Source organism: Narcine bancroftii, chromosome 4 (assembly GCF_036971445.1).
Source record: "Narcine bancroftii isolate sNarBan1 chromosome 4, sNarBan1.hap1, whole genome shotgun sequence".
NCBI classification, from domain to species: Eukaryota; Metazoa; Chordata; class Chondrichthyes; order Torpediniformes; family Narcinidae; genus Narcine; species Narcine bancroftii.
In genome coordinates this window covers 128,582,405-128,604,500 of record NC_091472.1, presented here as the reverse complement: position 1 = coordinate 128,604,500, position 22,096 = coordinate 128,582,405, and the positions used below count along the sequence as shown (strand labels likewise).

The 22,096-nt window shown below is 41.5% G+C and overlaps 1 protein-coding gene across 3 annotated transcripts in view; it reads right to left on the bottom strand.

The window, feature by feature from the left end:
• Positions 1 to 4,379, bottom strand: part of inpp5jb (inositol polyphosphate-5-phosphatase Jb) — a 75,971-nt gene extending 71,592 nt beyond the window's left edge. The window contains exons 1-2 of one of the 3 annotated variants that reach the window (XM_069932823.1): positions 4,085 to 4,379; positions 3,899 to 3,991 (exon numbers count right to left, since the gene is read on the bottom strand). In XM_069932823.1, coding sequence (XP_069788924.1) covers positions 3,899 to 3,990 — 92 coding nt within the window. In that variant the 5' untranslated portion in view covers position 3,991; positions 4,085 to 4,379. The remainder of the gene's footprint in view (positions 1 to 3,898; positions 3,992 to 4,084) is intronic. The other 2 variants (XM_069932821.1, XM_069932822.1) reach the window with 2 other exon arrangements.
• Between the last annotated feature and the right edge of the window lie 17,717 nt (positions 4,380 to 22,096).

Genomic DNA, 22,096 nt, shown 5'->3' with positions numbered 1-22,096 from the left:
GGCATTTAGGCTGAGTGGGAAAATGGGTCACCTCATGATTGAATGACAGGGCAGACTCAATGGGCTGAATAGCCTACTTCTGCTCCGATGTCTTCTGGTCTGACCAGCAACATGGATCCATTCCAATTTGCCTACCGCAGCAACAAGTCTATGGCAGATGTCATCTCACTGGCTCTAAATAAAACCCTGGAACACCAGGACAGCAAAGATGCACACATCAGGATGTACTTTATTGACTACAGTTCAACATTCAACACCATCATCTCCTCAAAACTGATCAGCAAACTCAAGACCCTCTGTGCAATTAAATCCTGGATTTCCTCAGCTCCAATCTCAAATCAGTGTGGATTGGCAAGAAAACCTCCTTCACAACCTCCATCCACACTAGAGTAACACAGGCTGCATATTTCGAACTCTGCTCTACTCACTTTGCACCTACGACTGTGTGACTCGGAACGACAACACCATTTACAAATTTGTTGATGATACTACAGTGGTGGGTTCTATAAAAAAAGGGAAATTAATCAGTATACAGGAGGGAGATTGAAAACCTGTCTGAATGTTGTATCAACAATAACCTCTCACTCAATGTCACCAAACCAGGATGGAAAACCAGAGGTGTACAATCCAGTGATCATTGGGGATCAGAGGTGGAGAGTGCAAGCAAATTTAAATTCCTGGGAGACACTCTAATGGAGGACCTTTCCTGGACCAAACACACTAATAGCATCATAAAGAAAGCACATCAGTGCCTCTACTTCCTCAGGATTTTGCAGAGGGTCGGCATGATATCAGAAACCTTCTACAGATGTGTCGTGGAAAGTGGGGTGACTGGCTGGATCGCAGCTTGCTACAGGAGCACCTCTGAGCAGAAAGCCCTGCAAAAGATAGCAGACACAGCCCGGTACATCACAGTCAAATGTCTCCTCACCATTGAGAACATCAACATGGAATGTTGCTATCTGAGAACAGCAACAATAAATAAGGATTAACACTACCCAGGACATGTATAGTTCTCGGTGCTTCCATCAGGAATGAGGAATGAGGAATAGGTGCGAGAAAATTCATACCACCAGGTTCAGGAACAGTTGTTGCCCTCCACCATCAGACTCCTAAATAACAAACTCAATCAGAGACTCATTTAAGGTCTCTTACTTTGCACATTATTTATTACTGAATAGTTATTTTTTCAGTATTTGCACAGTCAGTTTGTTTACATTTTGTTCTTTGTTTATACTACCAACAAATAGAAGTCTGCCTTCCCAATAAATTTGAACTTGAATTTGAACTTGTGACTTGCAAGAGAAAGGGAATAACGTGGAAAAACACAGAAAGTGAGAGAAATGCAAAGAAAATGACATTTCATTTGTGGAATATTCTTACTGTGCTCTAAAATATTCACAAACTCCTGTGCCACCAATAAATTACTTTGAGGTGACATCCTCACTGCAATCTATACAAATACCCTAATGAGCACGGTCTTAAATAGCAAGGAACTAAATGATTAATTCATCTGCCTTTGTAATTATGGAAAGAATGACATTTGGAACACCGAAAGATCTCTATTTTTTTCCCCCAAATATAATCTAAAAAGGCAGATATATCATCTGCGAGATATGAACCCTGAGTTGTGCCCTGTGGTCTCAGTTTCGATTATATGTTCCATTCTTGGAAAATGATTTACCATCCAAAACTATCATAACTATGTAAAAATAATTCAACTGTTAAACCCATATAAATCACAAATTCAAATCAAATGGAATATTCTGACGAATCAATGATCAATCTGAGACGAGCAAATACACAGGTTTTCAGCTGATAGTGGTTACACTCTCTTGGTGTGCACACACACACACACGGTCTTTTACCTTATTCTCTTCCAGATGAAATAGAGTGGGATTTTTTAAAATCCTCATACTTGATAAATTTAAAGTGACATTCCTGAGACAAATCTTCGACAACCATATTAGAATTTAGTTTACCATAATTATTTTAAAGATATTCCAAGCAAGCAGCTGCTCAGTTTGTACTTTCACACAATCATAATTTAGAATTACATTTATCGCTAAGCAATTTAATGAAAAATATTATTGGAAGAGACATTTCTTCTGGATGCAATTTCCAGCATAATTCCAATAAATTCCTTGGAGATCCAATTCAATGTCATTATTACTTGACACAATTCTCTCTGCTCTGTGTAAAAATGCTTCAGACTAAGGAAACTAATAAAAATATTTAAAAAGAAAGAAAATAAATTATGGAATGAATCACATTTAAAAAGTATTTAGATGAGCACTTGAATATTCATAGCCTGTATGAATTTGCACTGAGCTGGGAAATAGAATTAATCTATGGTTGATTTTTAGCTAGCATATACATGATTATAACTTTGTGTCATAATTTTCATTGAGTCAGCTAATCAGGCCTGAATTTGCCTGATTTAGCTTTATTATTCCTTGTCACATTTGGGTGGTTTGGTTAGATCTGGAAGTAACACTATTGGCTTGTGACTTGTTGGCTCATCATCACACTGGATGAATTTACACTCCAAAACATTAGAGGAAGTGAGTGATCTTAAGATACTCTGGGTTATGTAACAGTTCTATTCTTGAAAACTGTGAGTAAGCAGGCCCTCCCAATGTTAGAAACATCATATTCCATTTGGTAATTCAGGTGACCCACACCACCACCCCCCCCACCCCCCCACACCATCCTGTCCATCTTGCTTTCTTCTCCCTTTGTTGTTCCCTTTCAATCCAGCTGGTTCCATCTCTCCCTCAGCCTCCCCAGCTGGTTCCATTTATGATCCTGCTCCTCACTTCCTATGTACTGGTACTTTCCCATTCTCTCAGCCCTGATGCAGGGTCAGGACCTAGATATTTACATGCTGTTTCACCTGCTGAGTTTTTCCAGTGTTCTGTATTTTTATTATAATACTGGCATATTCTGTATTTTCTTTTGTTTTCAGACTAGATTATAGAACCTAGATACTCTAGTACCTTTTCTTCTCCACTTTTACCAGTATATTTCTGGACAGAAAAGATGCAGTTCTTGGGATTTTCTATCCAGACAGAACAGGCAGGGATAGGTGGATAGAGAGGTAATGGAGCTTGACATGCAAAGAAATGATGGGCGTGTGGTATTCATTCAGGAAAAGACATAATTGGTGGAGTTTTGTGTGAAGTGATGAAGGATGGAGGGGGGTGGGGGGCAGAGTGGTGTGATCAGGTCCATGGGCATATACTGTAGAAGTCATAACTGGATACATTTTAAGATTTAAGCAGCATTGGGTTCAGATGTGGGAGGTGTTAATTCAGAGATGAACCAGTGGAAGCAAATATGGTGATGGTGAAATCCAGGCTAGGGTTAAGCAGGAAGCACAAAATGTATTACTTTGTAATTGTGTTTGCATGTGAACTTGAAGTTGTAAGCGAGAGCACTGTGCCTTCAGTCAAAGTTGAACTGGCAATCTCAGTCATGTTCCAGAAAGCACCAAAACATCTCTAATGAAAGGAGATAAAGTGATGAAGAAACAGAGCTGGCTACTGGCAACATATGAATGGGAGCGTGGCCACAAGCCCCGGCTAATGTCCATGGGGAGCTGTCCAAGTGTGATAAAGGCAAGAGGGAAGGTTGTTGTTCCCCATGGACAGAGGAGGATGCCCCTGAGGTGACCTTACAAAGATCAGCTGCAGGTGAACTGATTACTGTGACTATAGGGAAAAGACAGTGCAGAGGAATGGCGTTGGCAACCGTGTTGGATTGAACTAAAGGGGCAGAAGGCTTGGTAAAGTCACATTCAATGAAATACAGTTCCAGCTTATTTCATGCAGTCACATGCAGGAAGGAGGAAGTGCCCTTAATATGGTATGAGACAGTTTTGCGGACCCATTCTCACCTGAAACCGTCGTCTCCCGCATGAACTGCTTCAGGCACGGAAGGGGGGCTGAAACTCAGCCCGGGCTGTTCCTGGACCACAGCACCGCTCATCCTAGGAGAGCGAGAGGTAACAGATTGAAATGACAACCAGGAAGAAGCAACATTACACAATCAATCAGAGGCCAACTATTCATGGAAGACATACACTATATTATCTATGCACGATAACTGTAATGCTGTATCGCAGAAGGTCACACACTCTGTGTCCTCGGTTCGAATCGCACTGTGCCGTCGACTCCTGCGAGAAGGAGCTGTTCCCTCGGCGGGGTTCGGACTCAGGGATGGTGCTGGTGCCCGGGTTTCGAGTGGCGACTTTTGCCTGCCTTCAGCCCTCGATCCGCTACCGGGATTCCGGGTGCGCTGCCGGGACTCCGGGTGCGCCGCCCCTCGCCGGGCTGCTACACGCCCTGACGTCAGTGCACAACATTGCACGAAGAGCCATTTAAAGGGGCCACGCTGAGAAATGGGGGTTAGTACCTCGAGACATCGGTCATGGCCAACCCTGCCCTCAGACACACACTCCCACAATATTCAGCATTCCATCTTGCACGTTGGAAGGGCACCACACTACTATATCCCACTCCCCCCAAGGCTGATCAAATCTTCCTAGATTGCATACTGTTCTCCTCCAGGCAGCACTCCACTTGACCACAGCCCTGAGCTTGCACCTTATGTGTTTCACCAAGCATTATTGAATTGTGAGCTGAACATATTGGCTTAATCCTTTTGCCACAGAAAAATATAGAATGTCAGGTCAGATGAATATTTTAAGACTTTTGTTTATCCTACCTCTGAAGAGGAGGATCATTTTCTGGGAGTACGTGCAGTAAATGTTAGCAGGATCTGGACATCGTATGTGGCTTGTTCCATCCTCTGTCCTGCATAGATTACAGTTTGTCCAGGATGCGCTCATTTCCTAACTCACCTTCCACCCATTATCCCTATTCTCACTGAATTGCTTTTGAGTGAGGATTCCTACAATTTAAAAATTCTCGTCTTTGTTTTCCATTAGACTCACAGTCTTATCCTTCCCATTTTCTCCACTCTCCTCCAGCCCCATCAGATATCAGATCCCTTACATATCAAAATGCATTAAAGAAGAGTGAAAGTAAACATGAGTTGACTACTTAGAGTCAGAAGCAGGAGAGATTATAGTGGGGAAGAGGCCGAAATATTAGCAAATAGTTTGCAGCTGTCTGGAAAACACAAAACAATATGCTGGTTAATGTGGGAAACAAAGGGCGTAGGAGGGCAGGATAGAGAAAGGAATCAAATATTATGAAAGGAAAAATATTGTGAAAACTGAGGGGACAGGAACCAGGAAATTCCCTGGGCCCCACAAGCAAAGATTTAGAAGAAATTGGAGATAATGGAGATCTTCCAGACTTCCACTAATTCTAAACAGTCCTGGTGTATTTGGAAACATAAAAATGCTGTTCACAATGAAGAGAATGAGAAAATAAGGACGTTCAGATTAATTAGCCTGCTTTCAGATTTTGGGAGTTTTCCGGAATCCTTTACTAAAAGTATGTGAGGATTTGGCAGTTTCAGCATGGTTTTATGATCAAAACAAACCCAGTAGACTATTTTGATGTAACTTGCTGGGCAGATAAGAAATAATCATTCAAAGTAATTTATGTGGATTTTCAAAAGGCATTTGCTAAGGTGCCTTACAAAATACCATGATTTAAAATAAAAGTACACGTAGTTTGGAATGACATACTAGGATGGACAAAGAAATCAAAATCAGACTTATTGCCGTGAACATGTGACACAAAATTTGTAATTTTGCAGCAACATTATTGTGCTGAGTGTAAAAATCGCAATAAATTATATCAATAAATACACTATTTAAAAAATGGGCAAAAGAAGAGAAACAGGTGAGGTGGCATCTGTGGTGATTGAGTGTCCATTCGGAAATCTGATGGAGGATGGGAGGAAGCTATTTCTGTAATGTTGGGTGTTCATCTTCAGGCTCCTGAACTTCCTTCCTCTTGGTAGCAGTGAGAAGATGGCATGGCTGAATGGTGAGGGTCTTTGATGATAGAGGTTGCTTTCTTGAGACACCACCTCGAAAAGAGGTCCTCATGATGGTACTGGCTGAGTTTACAACCTTCTGTTACCTTTTCAAACCAGTTAATGATGCAACCCGAGAGTATACAGCTGAATTCCTCCTTAATTCCACAATTAGTTCCTTGGTTTTGCTAACCTTGAGTTCAAGGTTGTTGTGGTTGCACCATTCAACGAGCTGATCTATCTCACTCCTGTATGGTTCCTCATTGCTGACTGTCAACCGTGGTGTCATAGGCATATTTGTAGATGGCCTTTTGAATTGTGTCTGCCACACAGTCATGAGTGTAGAAAGAGAAGAGCAGTGGGCTAAGCCCACATCCTTGAGGTGCACCTGTGTTGATTGTCAATGAGGAGGAGACATTGGTACCAATCTGCAATGACGTGGTCTTCTCATGAGGGGAAGTCCATGATCCAGTTGCAAAGGGAGGTGAAGAGGCCCAGGATTTGAAGCTTGCTGACCAGTACTGAGGGGATAATTGTGCTGAAAGCTGAGCTGTAATCGAGATGAAAAATAGCCTGATGTAGGTATTGTTGTTGTCTAGGTGATCAGAGCTGAGTGGAAAGTCAGTGAGATTGCATCTGCTGTGGAATGATTGTGGCGAAAGGCAAATTGCAGTCCAGGACTTTACATAGGAATAAGTCAATCCTGGTATTAGAGGCCCAGAGGACCCAAAACCCAGCAGTAATAGATATTCACCAAGATAAATGGTTACTTAATCAAAAGTTGCTTCTAATTATCTTTGAACATGAAAATAGAATCAAACTTTAACTTATTACTATTAACATAACTAACCTAACCCCCTTCTAATTCCAACCACACGCATATGTAATGTGTGTGTAAGTTCAGAAAAGTTCTTTAATTCCCGTCCAATCTCTCTTCTCATTCCTCCAAGTTCACTGGTTACAGGCAATTCTTATACTGTGCACAGAATTTAACATTTATGAAGTTCATCAGGCTTTGGTGCTTGAAAGGTAAATGGTTACCACTCAGGAAGGTTCTTGTCAGTTTTCAGAGAGAGATTTGTTGTTCCTGAACACAAACTGATCCCTTTCAGCCATGTCAGTATCTTGCCGAAGAAACTTGCCCCCTCAGGGTTTTCCATCTGATAACCTCTTCCTTTCAGCTCACCACAGTGTTCTTTTTTGTTTCTCTTATTCCAAGCAGCCAGTCCTCTCCTCTTGTATGAACAACAAGGGCTTTGACCAGGTTGAACTAAGCACTCACAACCCGTCTTTCAAATGGGGTTTTCCCCAAGCTTGCCAGCTTGTCCTGTTCCAGCCCCAGTTGCTGCTGCTGAATTGAATTTTTTTTCCTCTCTCTCAGAGAAAAATCTGTTTTACTTTCTCTGCTTAAAAAACCACCCGACCCTCTTAGAACAGCAAACAGCACTCCCAGACAGCCTGCGACTCCGAACCGACTCCTCCGAGTTCTTTCATCTGTTGCTTTTCAAAAGAACAATCCATTAGTGAAGTCCCTTGGGCACTCTCCAAAGCTTTTGCAAAGATATTTGGAGCTGGCCTGTCTGGCTTGAGCAGAGCTCCTGTATTTTAAATGAGATATGTTTTGAAGTGTTTGTATGCGACCTACACTTAAAAAAAATTTGCCACACTTTATCTCCCAAAATCATATCTATATACAACATAAAACACAACATATTCTGTCACACTGGCCATGACCAATATGGATTTCAGGGTGATTGAGGCGCTGTCCAGTGAGCGAGGGGCTTGCAATCGGCAATGGGATAGCAGCTCCCTGAGGCAGGCCTTGGCCACATTGGCTCAATGCTGGAACCTAGCATGTCCTTCCCTTTCTCCCCGCTCCCTCCCCTCCCCAGTTTCTGTTCCCATTCCCCTCTCCCTCATTCTCCCTCTGCAGTCCCCTCTCCCACCCCCCCCCCCCCCGGTCCCTGCTCTCCCTCCTCTCTGGTCCCCATTTTCCCTCCCTCCTCCCCAGTCCCCATTCCCCTTCCCCCCCTCACTTATTCCCCCCCCCACACAGTCTCGGCTTCCCCCTCCCCAATTCCCCCCTCGAAGCTCCTGTTCAATGCTAAACTCTGGGTGGATGGTTCCAGGAGGTATTATTCTTTCTTAATGACTCATAACTCATAACATGACTTCTGTTATCAGCAGAAAAGATATCAGTGTAAAAGATAAGCCAGGGTTCTGGATCTAGCCTCAGTGCTATATCTCTTCTAGCCTTATTGAATTTGCAGCAAAGATACTGGGTATTCAGCCCAAATGCTTGGCAGTGAAGTTTCTGTTCAAATCAAGTCCTTCCCCACTCTCTTCATTTCATTTTAACAGCATCACTTTCCTTCCTTATTTCTTTTCCTGTTAACATGTTTTGCTAATTGATTCAACAAACCCTTATGGGAGCAAGTTCTCTATTTTCATCACTGGAAAGGTGTGTGAAGTAAAAGGTTTTAATGTTGTGTTGCCCTTGGCGGAGGGATGCATTCTACCGAGCACCCTTAAGTTCAAAATGATTTGTGCGCCAAAATATTTTCTTTTGTATTTGAGAAAGATAATCAAAGATTGCACATACTTGCAATTTACAATAAATTTAGCAGTTTCAAGTTCTGTGCTTTTCATTTTTATCTTCAAATCATTTCTTTTTGAAAATGGAAATTGACATTTTTTTGTGTTGCAAGTAGTTGGCCTTGCCTAGAGTGCAAAATAGTCTTGCACCGGCCCTGAAAATATCATAGGTTCCTTAGCTTCTGAAGGGATTCTCACGGGTACAGCTGAATTCTCCTTTTCAAAGCGAGCATAAAAGACGTTCAGCCCTTCGAGGAGTGAAGCATCGCACCCATTTCTGATGTTAACCTTCGCCTTGTAGGATGTAATGGCCTGCGAGCCCTGTCATAGCTGACGAGTATCTGACTCTTGTTTTTAGCTTCACTCAGAATTGCCTCTTTGTTGTTAAGATAGCCTTCTGTAGGTCGTTCCTGGACTTCCTGTCGAGATCTGGAGCACTGGTCTTAACATCATCAACTTAGCCCTCAGCAGGTTGCGAATCCTTTGATTCATACACGGTTTTTGGTCGGGGCTACTCATGGTATGTGCAGGTGGACAAATTGGTCACAAAATAGGAAGTATAGGGAAGGAATAAATGGGTTGTTTTCAAATTGGCAGATTAATACTCGTGGCGGGCCACAGGGATCGCTACGGAACCTGAAATGTCCAAAACATTTTCATTGTAACGACTAAGTCTGGATGTTCTGATGATAGAACTAGGTTCCAAATGGATTGTCAGAGCGAGGCAAAAGAGGAAACAGACAGGTTGGCAAGAAGATGACAAAGGATTTTCAAGTGTGAGGTTTTTCATTTTGATAGGAAGACTAGAAAACAGAATATATTTGAATTGATAAGTCTTGATGCCCTTGAATCATGAAACAGAGAGTTGACATACAGTGAAGGAAGTAATTTGGAGGGCAATAAAAAAACCAAACTGTAGTTCAAGCAGCATCTGTGGAAGCAAAGGGATGGCTGACAGATCCAAACTGTAAAACAATTTTTGGTCTTCACAGATGCTGCCTGTCTGCAGTTTTGCTCTAAGTTTCAGTAGCTGCAGCCACTCGTGTCTCCAGCTTGGAAGGTAAATAGCTTTTGGCTTTTGGTGCAAAAGGGTAGGAGGGTGAGGGCAAATGAACCTCACTGCAACTAAAATGCTAAAATGCAAAATGCTGCAAGTGTTGGAAACCTGAAGTAAGAACAGAAAATCCTAAGGGAAATGAAAGTGTTGAGTGAACACAAACTGAGGTTCTGCCTATAGATTAGCCTGTTGGCCTTTTGATAATTCATGATGGTAACAGGCCATTTCAGCCCACATGTCCGTGCCACCCAATTTATACCCAATTATCCTACATCCCCGGTACATTTTGAATGGTGGGAGGATACCAGAGCCCCCGGGGAAAACCCATGCAGACAGCACGAGATTCAAACCCCGGTCCGGACCTGATCGCTAGCACTGTAAAGCCAACTGTGCTGCCCCATAGATAGATAGACATATTATCATTTGAAAATAGTGTAAGTATTTAGACATACAGCACGGTAATAGGCCCTTTTGGCCCACGAGCCCATGCCATCCAACGGAAGGCCTTTTCAAAAGATAATAAATCTATTGAAGATCAGAAACATTTAGAAACAATTGAAAAAGAACATTAAAAAACTTATTTAAAATCTTAAAAAGTAATAAGTAATCTAATACACAATTAATAGCTGCAAATTAACATTTTAATATCAATGACAATGAAGTAAGAATAATCCTTTCACTTCTTAATGAAGCTGGGTACTCTTGCCATTTGAACAGCCTGTTCTGGATGCTCCTGCTATGACTGAGGTAAACCTGATGGGTCAGACATGGAGGTCAGATTGTTATGAATTCCCAGAGACAACTGTAAGTCTAGGAACATGGCAGGAAGTCAGATACACCCGCACCTGCTTTCCAACGCATTTTGCACTTCGGTGTTTCAGTGGTTGAAGGCCCAACGACAGTGATGAACACACTGCACTTAGTTAGCAGTTCACAATGGGGCTACTGACTAGTATTCAGTGTGATCTACCACAATATCTCACTGTAACCCCTTTTCCACTGGCACCCTGTCCCAGGAATTAACTGGGAACTTACTGGGACAAGATTCAGTGGAAAAGGAACACTGTCTGAATGCCGGCGTCAAATGATGTCATTTCACGTCAGTTATTAACCGCCTCTACTCCTACTTTATCCCTGGCATTTGCTGACACCTGCATGCTGATAAAACCAGTGGAAAAAGGACAGCAGAAAGTCGCCTGCTTCCAGTTGAAGGTAGAACACTCTGATCCCCAGGGGATGAGTTGTGTTCCGTGGAAAAGCAATTAGAGTCCCAGTTAAGGGTGGCCCAATGGAAACAGCACAAAGAGCTTCCTATCCTGGGACACTGCACAGCCAGTCAACTGGGATGCCAGAGGAAAAGGGCCATGTGACTCACTGTCCAATTCTGTGAAGAGCCTGGGTTATTTTAGTAAATTAAAGGCTTATATGAATGAATGTTGTTGCTATTTTTACAAAGTGTTTAATTTGCCTGAGTTCAATTGAACACCGTGTTTCTCCACTATAAATAGTACTAATTATCCTGCTGTTCAAATTTCATTGGCTTGTTTAATTTCTCATAATTAATCTAAATGGATTTTGATTTATACTTGATGTTTATCTTTAATTACATGTACTTTCTTCTCTTTTGGCTGTAAAGCAGCAGCAGCAAATGCTTGATGACCTTTTGGAAGCATTAATAATTATTGTAAATGCTTACGGTGAAATTTCATTGTGATCAATATCTTGAGTCTCAGTTTCACAGAGGAAATGTGACCCATCTGGCAGCAAGGTGCAGGGGTGCAGTTAGTTAGTAGAAGCTCTACTTTTTGTCTTCTTCAGCCTTTTTAACACCATTGGTTTTGAACTCTACGCCAAGGTATGGACCATCAAATAATTGTAAATTGGTCTCTGATGAGGCATTGGGATTTAACCAATCCTGTGAAGCTCCCTCCTCCGATGGGTATTCAGTGTCGCTCACTTTCCTCAGTGAGGCCAGGGGCTACAGGGATGCAGTAGAGGAATGTTCCACACAGACTGTAGCTCAGACTTCACAGGCGGAGCTCAGGGTATCACAGCATCTGTCCTTGCAGTGTAACCCAATAACAAGCATTCTTTCTACAACACAGTGATAGCTCACCTTGATGAGCTCAAAACCAGCAATAAACCAGATAAATAATAGAGAAACCTTCACATTGATTGTTCATTTGTTACTGTTTTACGACAATGCATATTAATGAATGCACATGATATTAAAGTGTCTTGTACAAATTTGAATGTGACTGAAATGAATCCAATAAATAGATCTGAGGAAGTCATGGGGATCCTTTGTCTGCTCTGCCTATTAGGTTCAGTCTGCCCTTGGCACGTGTGGCTTTCTGGAAAAGCTCTGAACTGATTGAGATTGATCCATCATTTTCACTAATCATTGCTGGCTCTTCTACAGATGCCTGGCCAAGCTACATTCCTGCTAGATATAAACGTGTTGAAATGTTCCATTTCAATCTTTACTCACGATAGTTATTGTTTTGACAGCAAATCGGTTGCAAATAATTTGCACAATAGATAAATGTGTGTGAGGATGCATTAATGTGTGCATGTGTTTGTGGGTTTATGTGTGAGGGAGTGTGTGTGTGCGTGAGAGTGTGTGTGTGAGTGTGTGTGTGTGAGTGTGTGTGTGTGTGTGTGTGAGGGAGTGTGTGTGTGCGTGAGAGTGTGTGTGTGAGTGTGTGTGTGTGAGTGTGTGTGTGTGTGTGTGTGTGTGTGTGTGTGTGTGTGTGTGAGAGAGTGTGTGTGAGTGTAAGTGTGGGTGTGTGTGTGTGTGTGTGTGTGTGTGTGTGTGTGTGTGTGCGTGCGTGCGTGTGGGGGGGGGTCTTAGATGAGGTTTGGTACTGCAGCTGCTGCTACTGTGTCTGCCACCATCTCAGAAGCACAACATAAGAAACAGGAGCAGGAGGAGCCCAATCATCTCTGCTTGACACTGCTCCACCATTCACTAAGGCCACGTTTGATCCAATATTGACCTCAGCACCACATTCCCACTCTCTCCACTTGGTTAAATGGCTATCAAAATCTACCTCTAGGGCAGACCATTTCGAAGATTCACAGCTCTGAGAGAATAAATTCCTCATCATTTCATTAAAAAAAGATGACCGCATGTTTTTCTCTCAGAGGGTGGTGGGAGTGTGGAATGAGCTGCTGTCTGATATGGTGAATGCAGGGTCAGTCATGTGTTTTAAGAGTAAATTGGATAGGTACGTGGATATGAGAGGACTGGAGGGTTATGGTATGAGAGTAGGTCAGTGAGACTAGGGAGATGATGGTTGACACAGACTAAAGGGGCCAAATGGCCTGTTTTCTGTGCTGTGGTGTTCTATGGTTCTCTATCCCTGAGCTCAGAACTTGTTTCATAAAGATCAGCTTCCATTTTTCTAAATTCCAATGAGAATGGTTTCAACTTGCTCAATCTTTCTCCATACTTCACCACCATTCCCAGCCCTCATTCATCCCAGGAATCAACAGTAAAACTTCTCTGCACTTCCTTCAATGCATGTGGCCTTTTCTTTAATTATAGAGCCCACATTACCTCCCATCCCCCATCTAGGCAGCCCATCTTTGGTCCTAAACTCCTCCAATGTGTTCCTAGTTCCTGATTTCTATGCCCTCTGAGGATTTGCTAATTCTGATTCTCCTCTCCCTCAACATCACCACTGACAAATGCCTGCCTCTGAATCCCCATTCCCCAAAGGTACCAGTCTGCTGATTGCTGATCCAATTCCACCCTCTCTGTCAATCATCACCCAATGGTGTGCTCCTATACATTGCCCCATCCTTAGCACAGCACACCGTCGGATAGGTTTGCTGCTGCCGTTGAGCTTATGACCCCGGACTTTGAAATGAGTATTGTGTAACCCCCACCCAATCTTCGTAAGTCTTGGGCCTCTACTGCAAGCTTTGATTTCCAAGGAAGGCCAACAACAAATTGGTCATTATCACCAATGAGGGGAGCTCTAGAATATCTAAATATTGTTTGTGATCATGTTGCCATACTAAACTGGATGTCCAATGCGACGTCCAAGTGACAAGCTCTAAAATATATAAGACACACAGGAGACTGCAAATACTTCAGTCTGAAGCTAAAAGGAATCTGCTGGAGGAACTCAGAGGGTCGCGCAGCATTAGTGGAAGAAAGAGAATGGTCTGGAGCTCCTTCATCAAAACTTTCTCCATTGATGCTGCTTGACACACTAAGTTTAGCTCTAAGATACTTAGAGTCTTCATGTCATAAGACGAACCAAAGTAACAAAGGAATTTTTTTTATATGTCTATTCATTAGTTGGCTAGTGGTCACACAGCAATCTCCCACAAGCAGCAGATGACTGCAACCAGATAGTGGTGTTAAACAAGAAAGTCTGTGGACGCTGCATTCAAATGCAATGCAGAAATGTGTTGGTCTAGACAGAGGTGTTGCTGGAGGTCAGAATATTGGCCAGGACATGATGTATTCTCTGCTCATTTTTAAATAGCTTCATGAACTTGCTTAATTACAACTCCTGTGGGAAAGTATCTCATGCTTTTAATGGAGATTAAAAACAAGCATTAGTGCAGCTTAAGGATCTCTGGAGGGGGAAATAGTGTTTTAATTGAGGCATCTATGGCAAATATCCTTAAGCTAGATCAGGAGTCATAATACAATTTAGTCACTTTAAAAAAAAAGTGAGAGTGATTTGAACTGGTTATGAAATTAGAGTGGAACTGAAATAAATTAGAAAATTCTGGAAACAGCCAGAAAGAAAAACTACATAAAATTTAGAGGTAGAAGTCTCTTTAGCAGTACTAGAATTATTACTAAACAGGGGAGCAGTGCTAATTGTTTAGGGGCCGGAGGTCACCCAAAACAGTGACGAGGAGGTGCCAGAGCGGCACTCTGGTGAGCTCCGGCAGCACTGCACCCCTGCTGCTAAATGTACAGAGAAAGCCCCCAAGTGTAAACTTAACCAACCATCCAAAACATTTTACTGTAAGACACAGAAAGGATTAATGAGGATCCTCGACTTCCTGACTGGAAGACCTCAGTCAAAAGCAGCATGTCCAATACTATCACAATGAGCACGGGGGCCACCCCATGGTTCAGCCCACTGCTGACCCACGACTGAGCAGCGAGATACATTTCTAATCACGTCATCAAGTTCACTGACAACACGACCGTGATGGGGCTCATAAGCAAGAATGATGAGTCAGCTTACAGAGAGGAGGTGCAAACACTAATGGACTGGTGCAGAGACAACAACCTACAGCTGAACCTAAACAAAACAAAGGAGATGGTGGTTGATTTCTGGAGAGCCCAGGTGGATCGCTCTCTGCTGACCATCGGCAGCTCCACTATTGAGGAAGTCAAGAGCACCAAATTCATTGGCGTGCACCTGGCAGAGAATCTCTCCATTGCCAAGAAGGCCCAATAATGCCGTTAATTCCTGTGGAGGTTGAGGAAAGTTCAGCTTCCACCCTCCACCCTCACTACATTCTACAGGGGATACATTGAGAGCATCCTATGTAACTGCATCACTGCCTGATTCAGGAACTGCTCCATCTCAAAACATGAGTCCATGCAGCGGATAATAAAGACTGAGGGGATTATTGGAGTATCTCTCCTTGCCACGATGGACATTTCTAATGGCTGTTGTTTGCGGAAAGCCATAAACATTGTGAAGGACTCCACACGCCCTTCCTGCAATCTGTTCTCCTTCCTGCCATCTGGGAAGAGGTACCGAAGCATTCGGGGCCTCATGACCAGATTGCGAAAGTTTTTCACCCCAAGTCATGAGGCTTCTAAACTCCAGGGACACAGGGCTATCATATGTAACATGATATTTATGTGATATGTTACTTATAAAAAAGTTTCTGATGTAATTAATCCACGTAAATAACCAGCTACATGGTCTGGAAAAACGCTCTTTTTTTCACTGTACACTCCAATGGTTATAGTACGAATGACAAATAAGCGCGACTTGACTTGATTAGATGTGGGAATTATAGTTGATGATCCCATAGGGATTTGAGAAAGCACCACATAGATTTTCATCAAGATTGAACACTCAGGGATAAGATGGAATATAAATTGGGATGAAAGGTATGCAATCTGAAATCTGATCCTTGTGCCCTCTTGCAGACGCTATTGACCTACTAGATCGTATCTAACTGAGATTGACTGGGAGGCCATAATTGAATAGAATAGAATCTGCAATGCTTCACAAACTGGAATATTATACATATCAGGAATGATGTGTTAAGAATAAGCTGCTATCTCATGCTCAAAAAGTTGTAGTTAAGAGTTTGTTTCAGCCTGGAGATTGTCAGCAATGGTTTAACCCTGGATTAGCCTCAGGTCTGGCCTTGGCTTCTGGCTGTTTGTGCCCCGATCTGATTAAATAGTGGAGAAGGCTTGAAGAGCTGAGGGACCTGCTATTTTTCCTAATTTACATGTTCATATGTACTCATTACAATCTTTATTAAATATCAGCAGTGGTATAAGAAATGTGACAAGTTTCAGATGGTTCAAAACTCTACATAATGGTTAACGCATCCAAGATATGCAGTCAAAGCATTAACAAAAAAATCAGGTGAAAACCATATAATGTCCAAAAAAAAATGCCTTGCAATGGGGCCAACAATGCGTATCAGGAACAGTAATGAAGGAGGAATGTGTGTGTGTGTGTGTGTGTACGAGAGAGAGAGAATTGTTGTTAAACTCTGAAGGTTCAGGACCAGTATTGAGAAACTAATTGGGTATTCTGATGGACCCATCGGTATATTTCAGAAGATACCATTTTGGCATCATGTAGACTGCTGGTCAGGTTGTACCTAGTACCTCATTCAGGACCCTCACCATGGCAGGTAATACAGTGGATGGTGGAGCTGTGTGAACAGACCTTAGCTTCAAGACTTCAAGATCTCAGAGGTAACCAGGTGGAAAGTGACAAAAGAACCTACCCCTGTGACTGCAAGAAGTAATGCACTTGTGCCAATACCTTTCTCCCTCACCACCATTTTGGGCCCAAAACAGTTCTTCCAAGCAAAGCAATGCTCCACTTGTAAATCTGTTGGATTCATCTACTCCATCTGGTGCTCCCATTGTGGTTTCATCTACATTGGAGAAATTGACACAGACTGGGAGACCACTTCGTCAACACCTTAGCTCTGTCAAGCACAATAGCAGGGATCTCCCAGCGGAAACCCATGTCAATTCCCCGCCCATTCCCTTGCCAACAGATCTGTCCGTGGCCTCATGCACTACCAGACTGAGACCACATGCACATTGGAGGAACACCATCTCATATTCAGTCTGTGCACCCTCCAATGAGATATCATGAAAATCAACTTCTCCGGATTCCATTAGCCAACATCACCCCACCCCCCCCCCCAGCCTGTCTCTCTCCTTCCCCTAACCCTATTTCTCCTTTCCTCGTGCTAGACCTCTCTCTCTATTTTCCTTTCCCTCTGTTTCCTTTCCTCCAGCTCTGCATTCAGAGTCATCCCTTCCCTAATCAATTATCACCTTTGTTCTCCTGTCCTCCTATCCATGTCCAATCATCACCTTTTTCTGTTGGGCTGTGCTCCTCCCCCTGCCCTTTAGCCCTTCTCCCACAGCCTTTTTTTATTCAGACTCCTACCCTGCTTTTAGTTTTTATTTTAAAGAAGGGCTCGGGCCTGATTATATATTATTTATTCTTTACGCTCCATGCATGCTGCAAGACCTGCTGAGTTCCTCCAGCATTCTTTTACTTTTACTCCCAGAGAGCGGGCAGCTTTGGAATACACTACTAACTGGTGTGTATATGTGAATAAAAATTGCATTATATAAAAGGATGGAATCTTTATAGTTAGCCCCTGATTCAGACTGCAGAATTGGAGCAGGTGGTAATCATTAAAACGGCTTTAACACTATGGCCATTGTGATCAAAGGGCCGAGGCTGTAATCTGCTGCCCTCTGGTGTTCACACTGAATATTACAAATTTGCTGCGGACGCTCCACATTGACACAATTACATTTCTTTCATTTTCAGTTACAGCAAGAACAATTAATGAAAAAAGTATCATCTACATCCGTTTGGTAAAATGTTGGAAAGTTGGGCAGTATTCAGAAAATTTCTAATTTGAAAGTATTTAAAATAAAATGGCTTAGGTATATTATATTTATTAGATATCCGTTCAAAAGACATTAAACAAATCTGAAAAAGAAACAATTCCATTAACTTTTCAAAAAGAGGCTTGATCAATTATAGACAGTTGAAAAAAATTAATTAAGAGAAATGGTACTAGATAAAATTAAAATTTTCATGTTAAAGAACTTCTGAAATTGAAACCAAATCCGTAATGTATGTTTAAGTATTGGATTGATGATATGCCTACTAATCTTGGAAAGTGTAGAAGAAAGAGCCTGCTCCCGATAAAGAGGCTACTGAATACCTCTGAACGGAATTCAATTCCAAATCTATCCAATAAGGGCATTCAAATTTATCAGAATAGTAGATCCGGAAAATAATATATCAGATGTTAACTGCCCAATAATAGAGTTTAAGATCATGTAAAGCCGTATCATTATCTTTTAATTTCTGCAAATGCAATTTACTCAATCTGGGATTCTTTTTATTCCAAATATAAGAAGATATTTTAGAGTCAATATTGTCAAAAAAAAAGGTAGAAAAAAACTGGGACTGCTTGAAATAAATTCAACAATTTAGGTAAGATTATCATCTTTATAATTCAGCCTATTAAAAGTTGATGGAGACCATTTAGAAAGAGATTGTTTCACATCATCTATCAAAGGAAGTAAGTTTAATTTATATAGATCTTTAAATGTTTTGGTAATTTTAACCCCAAGATAGGTAAAATTGTCTTTAACCACTCTAAAGGATATATGATTAGTTGATTTAGTTGATACTTTTTTTCATTTGAACCCTTCTCATAAGGGTCTAATAGGTAACACTTTTATTAAGATTGAAATAAAATTCTAATAACAAAATTAAAATGGCCTGGGAAGAGGAACTTCAGTTACATCTTCTACAGGAACCATGGGAGCAGATCTTTGGATTGGTTAATACCTCTTCAATATGTGCTCATCATTCTTTGATTCAGTTTAAAGTGGTACATCAGGCTCATATGTCAAAAGACAAATTGGCCCATATTTTTTCTAATGTTAGTCCTATTTGTAAATAGATGTAAATCAGAAGTGGCTTCTCTAACTCGTATGTTTTGGTCATGCCCTGTTTTGGAGAGGTATTAGATATTTTTAAGGCTTTGTCAGCTACACTGGATATTAGTTTGCAACCTGACTCATTAACCTCTAATTTTGGAATTATAGTTCCAGAAGTGGGACGAGCTCCCACTTCCACATTGTAGCCTTTTCTACATTGCTGGCTGGAAGAGCTATCTTATTGAAATGGAAAGATTCTAATCCACCTACTTTGACTCAGTGATTCTCTCAAATGATGTCAGTTTAAGTTTAGAGAAAGTTAGGAGTCATATATTTGATACTTCTGCTAAAGTTGAAGAGACGGTGACCTTGTATAAATTACTTCCACATTATTATTATCCCTTCAGAACTATATTTTATTTCTTTACTTTTAAGTTTTATTAATAAATTCTCAGGATAGGCTGCCCAATCTTTTTCTTTTTTTTTAAATTAGGTGGGGTTTAATATAATTTAAAAAAATTTTTTTGAAGATTTCAGTTTGAGGAGATAAGAACATATTCATCAATTGTGGTGTAAATGGAATATGTAATATCATATGTAATCTCCGTGGATTGTCACCTTATTGTGGTGGGGAAGTTTGTGTGGTCCTGAAATCCCAAGAGTGATGCCGTCTGGAGCTATGCTCCTGGTAGGGTCACCCATGGCGGAAAGGTCAAGGGTGATGTCCCTGACAAAGAACAAGACTTCAACGGTGGAACAGGTGGTTGAAGTTACTCTGAACTAAACGGCTGTGAAGGCAGATGAAGGCTGCAACAAATCCATCAGCTCCAATCGTTTCCGTGCCATTGGAATTAGTTGATTGATTTGTGCTTGATTTGTTCATGATCATGTGCTTCTTGGAGTGCAACATCAAGTACACGTTAAACAAATACACACACGGGCATCTTCGCTCTGTGGATCAACAGAACAAAGGCCATCATCCTCGACTACGAGGGACAGTCATGGTGATATCATATGTCATACAGTGAATTTTTTTTCCCTGTTTGATTATGTACTCCTATTCTCCTTATGTATTGTTTACCTACAATATGAATAATAAAAACATTGAAAAAGAAAGCAAGAACAATTAAAATTCAGCTAATGAACAAGTGAGTGAAGTTTCTGCGAGGAACTCCACTTTTGTGCGTGTGTGACTGAGAAACAAATTCTAAACCTTACGACATTTCAGTTGATTTTAACTCTGTTCTCTCTCATTGTCCAAATTCATAGTCTGAAAGAACCCTCCTAAACTTAAACCATTAAACTGAGACAAAAACAAATGATGTGGCAAGGAACCCAGAATAATTCAATGAAAATGAGGAGGAAATCAGGTCTCTCACAAACCATGAAGTACACCAGGGTGTTCATAAAGGATGCTGTTCCAACATTCACAGAACTGTCCAAAAAAAAACATTTTGCATGATGCAGGATCTGTACCTCAGTAATAAGGCCAATGGAATAGAAGGGCAGAAAGACTCCAAAAATGTCCGTGCTGCTCCATAAAATCTGTACATGACCCTCAGTGCTTGATGGTTCATCACTAATCCCTGAAGATGGACTGATTTTTAACACCAAAAATATTTAGATTTTATAGAGTATTTCAACTCTGTCTTAGATAGAACATCTACAATAGATTGCATGCTGCAGCTTACTAAAACCTTCCTTTTGCTGAACCCCCAGACCCAGTAGAAATTCTAATTCAGTGTCACAAGTTAGTGGAGGAGCTTTAGAAGCAGAAACTATTTCACCTCTTATGGGACAAAGGAAAGGCACCTCAGAACTCCATTAAGACCTGTGTAAACATAAGGGAACAGTCAAGACTGCAATAAGCACAGAGGAATCTCTTCACTCTTGACTGCTGGTAAAATGCTCACTGGAATCAGGTAAAACAGATCACTCACTCACCTTGAAGGTGGCTTACTTCCAGAAAGACAAGATGGTGTCCACGAAGAATGTGGAATTGTAGACATGCTCTTTGTAGCAAGAAGAGCCAAGAACACAACTACAGCTTGTTCACCATCTTTGTTCACCTCACTAAAGCCTTTGACACTTTTTGATAAAATCATGGCAAGGTATAACTGCCCGACAATTGTCTGACAACTCTGTAACAGAATGATGGCCATTTCAAGACTGTTTTGTGTGATGTTCTCTGACATGCTGTCTAATGTCTATCCTGATAAAGAAGATGGAATCAAGCTTAGAGAAAGGACTGACTTTCCAACCCAAGAAGACTCTCAGTTAACACTGAAATAAACCTCCTGAAATTGGTTGACGACTGTACACTCAACATAAGCTCAGAAGCAGAAAAGTTTGAGCAGATTTGCCAGTTCCTCTAAAAACTTTGGTGCACCAACCTGCACTAAAGCACCCCATACACAGAACTAAATATCTGGTGAATGGTCAAAACCTTTCAGTCCTGAACAATTTCACACAAGTCCTCAAGATCAGTCAGTGTTGATTGCAATAGGATAGCAAAAGCCAGCTCTCTTTGGAAGGCTGCGATCTAAAGTGTTGGAACAAAAAGGAATCAGGCAAAAGACCAAGCTGACGGTGTATCGGGCTGTTGTCACACCTACTTTATTTACTCCCTCCTTACAAGGCAAGGACAGTACGCAACGGACATGGCAGACACCTTAACCCCTATCACATGACCTGTGAGTTTCAAACGGAAGACAAGATTCCGGACACACGGATACTGCCCCAGGCATCTGCACACCATCAAAAGAATCACAGATCAGATGGGCAGAACATATTAGGAGAATATCTGATATCAGAATACCAAAGCAGCTATGTTTTCGAGTACAGACTGAGAGCAAACAATTACATGGCAGAGAGGAAAAAAAAGTTCAAAGAACAACACTGATGCATCTCTGGGAACAACAACCATATGCTCGTCCTGTTTGGTGGACCAACTTACAATGCAGCGCTCATTCATATGAGGAAGTTAGAATGAAGGAAGCAAAGAGAAAAGGAAAATCTTGAAAATCATGAACTATTGCTACTACTGCAATCCTGCACCTCTGTCACCTGTGTGAAAGGAACTTTTGACCCTAGATTGGTCAATAAGTCTCCTTCATTCACACTGCAGCACTAAAGACTATATGTCATGGTCTTACTCGAGGAGTGGTGAACAACAGCCAAATTACACAATAAATGTAAGATCATGATGTAAGATCACTGGAAGTTTATTCATTGTTTCTAGTCAAACTGCACATTATCTTCAAGTCCCTGACCTGAACTCTTCCTCTTTCATTCCCCACATTTAAACTTACAGATCTTCA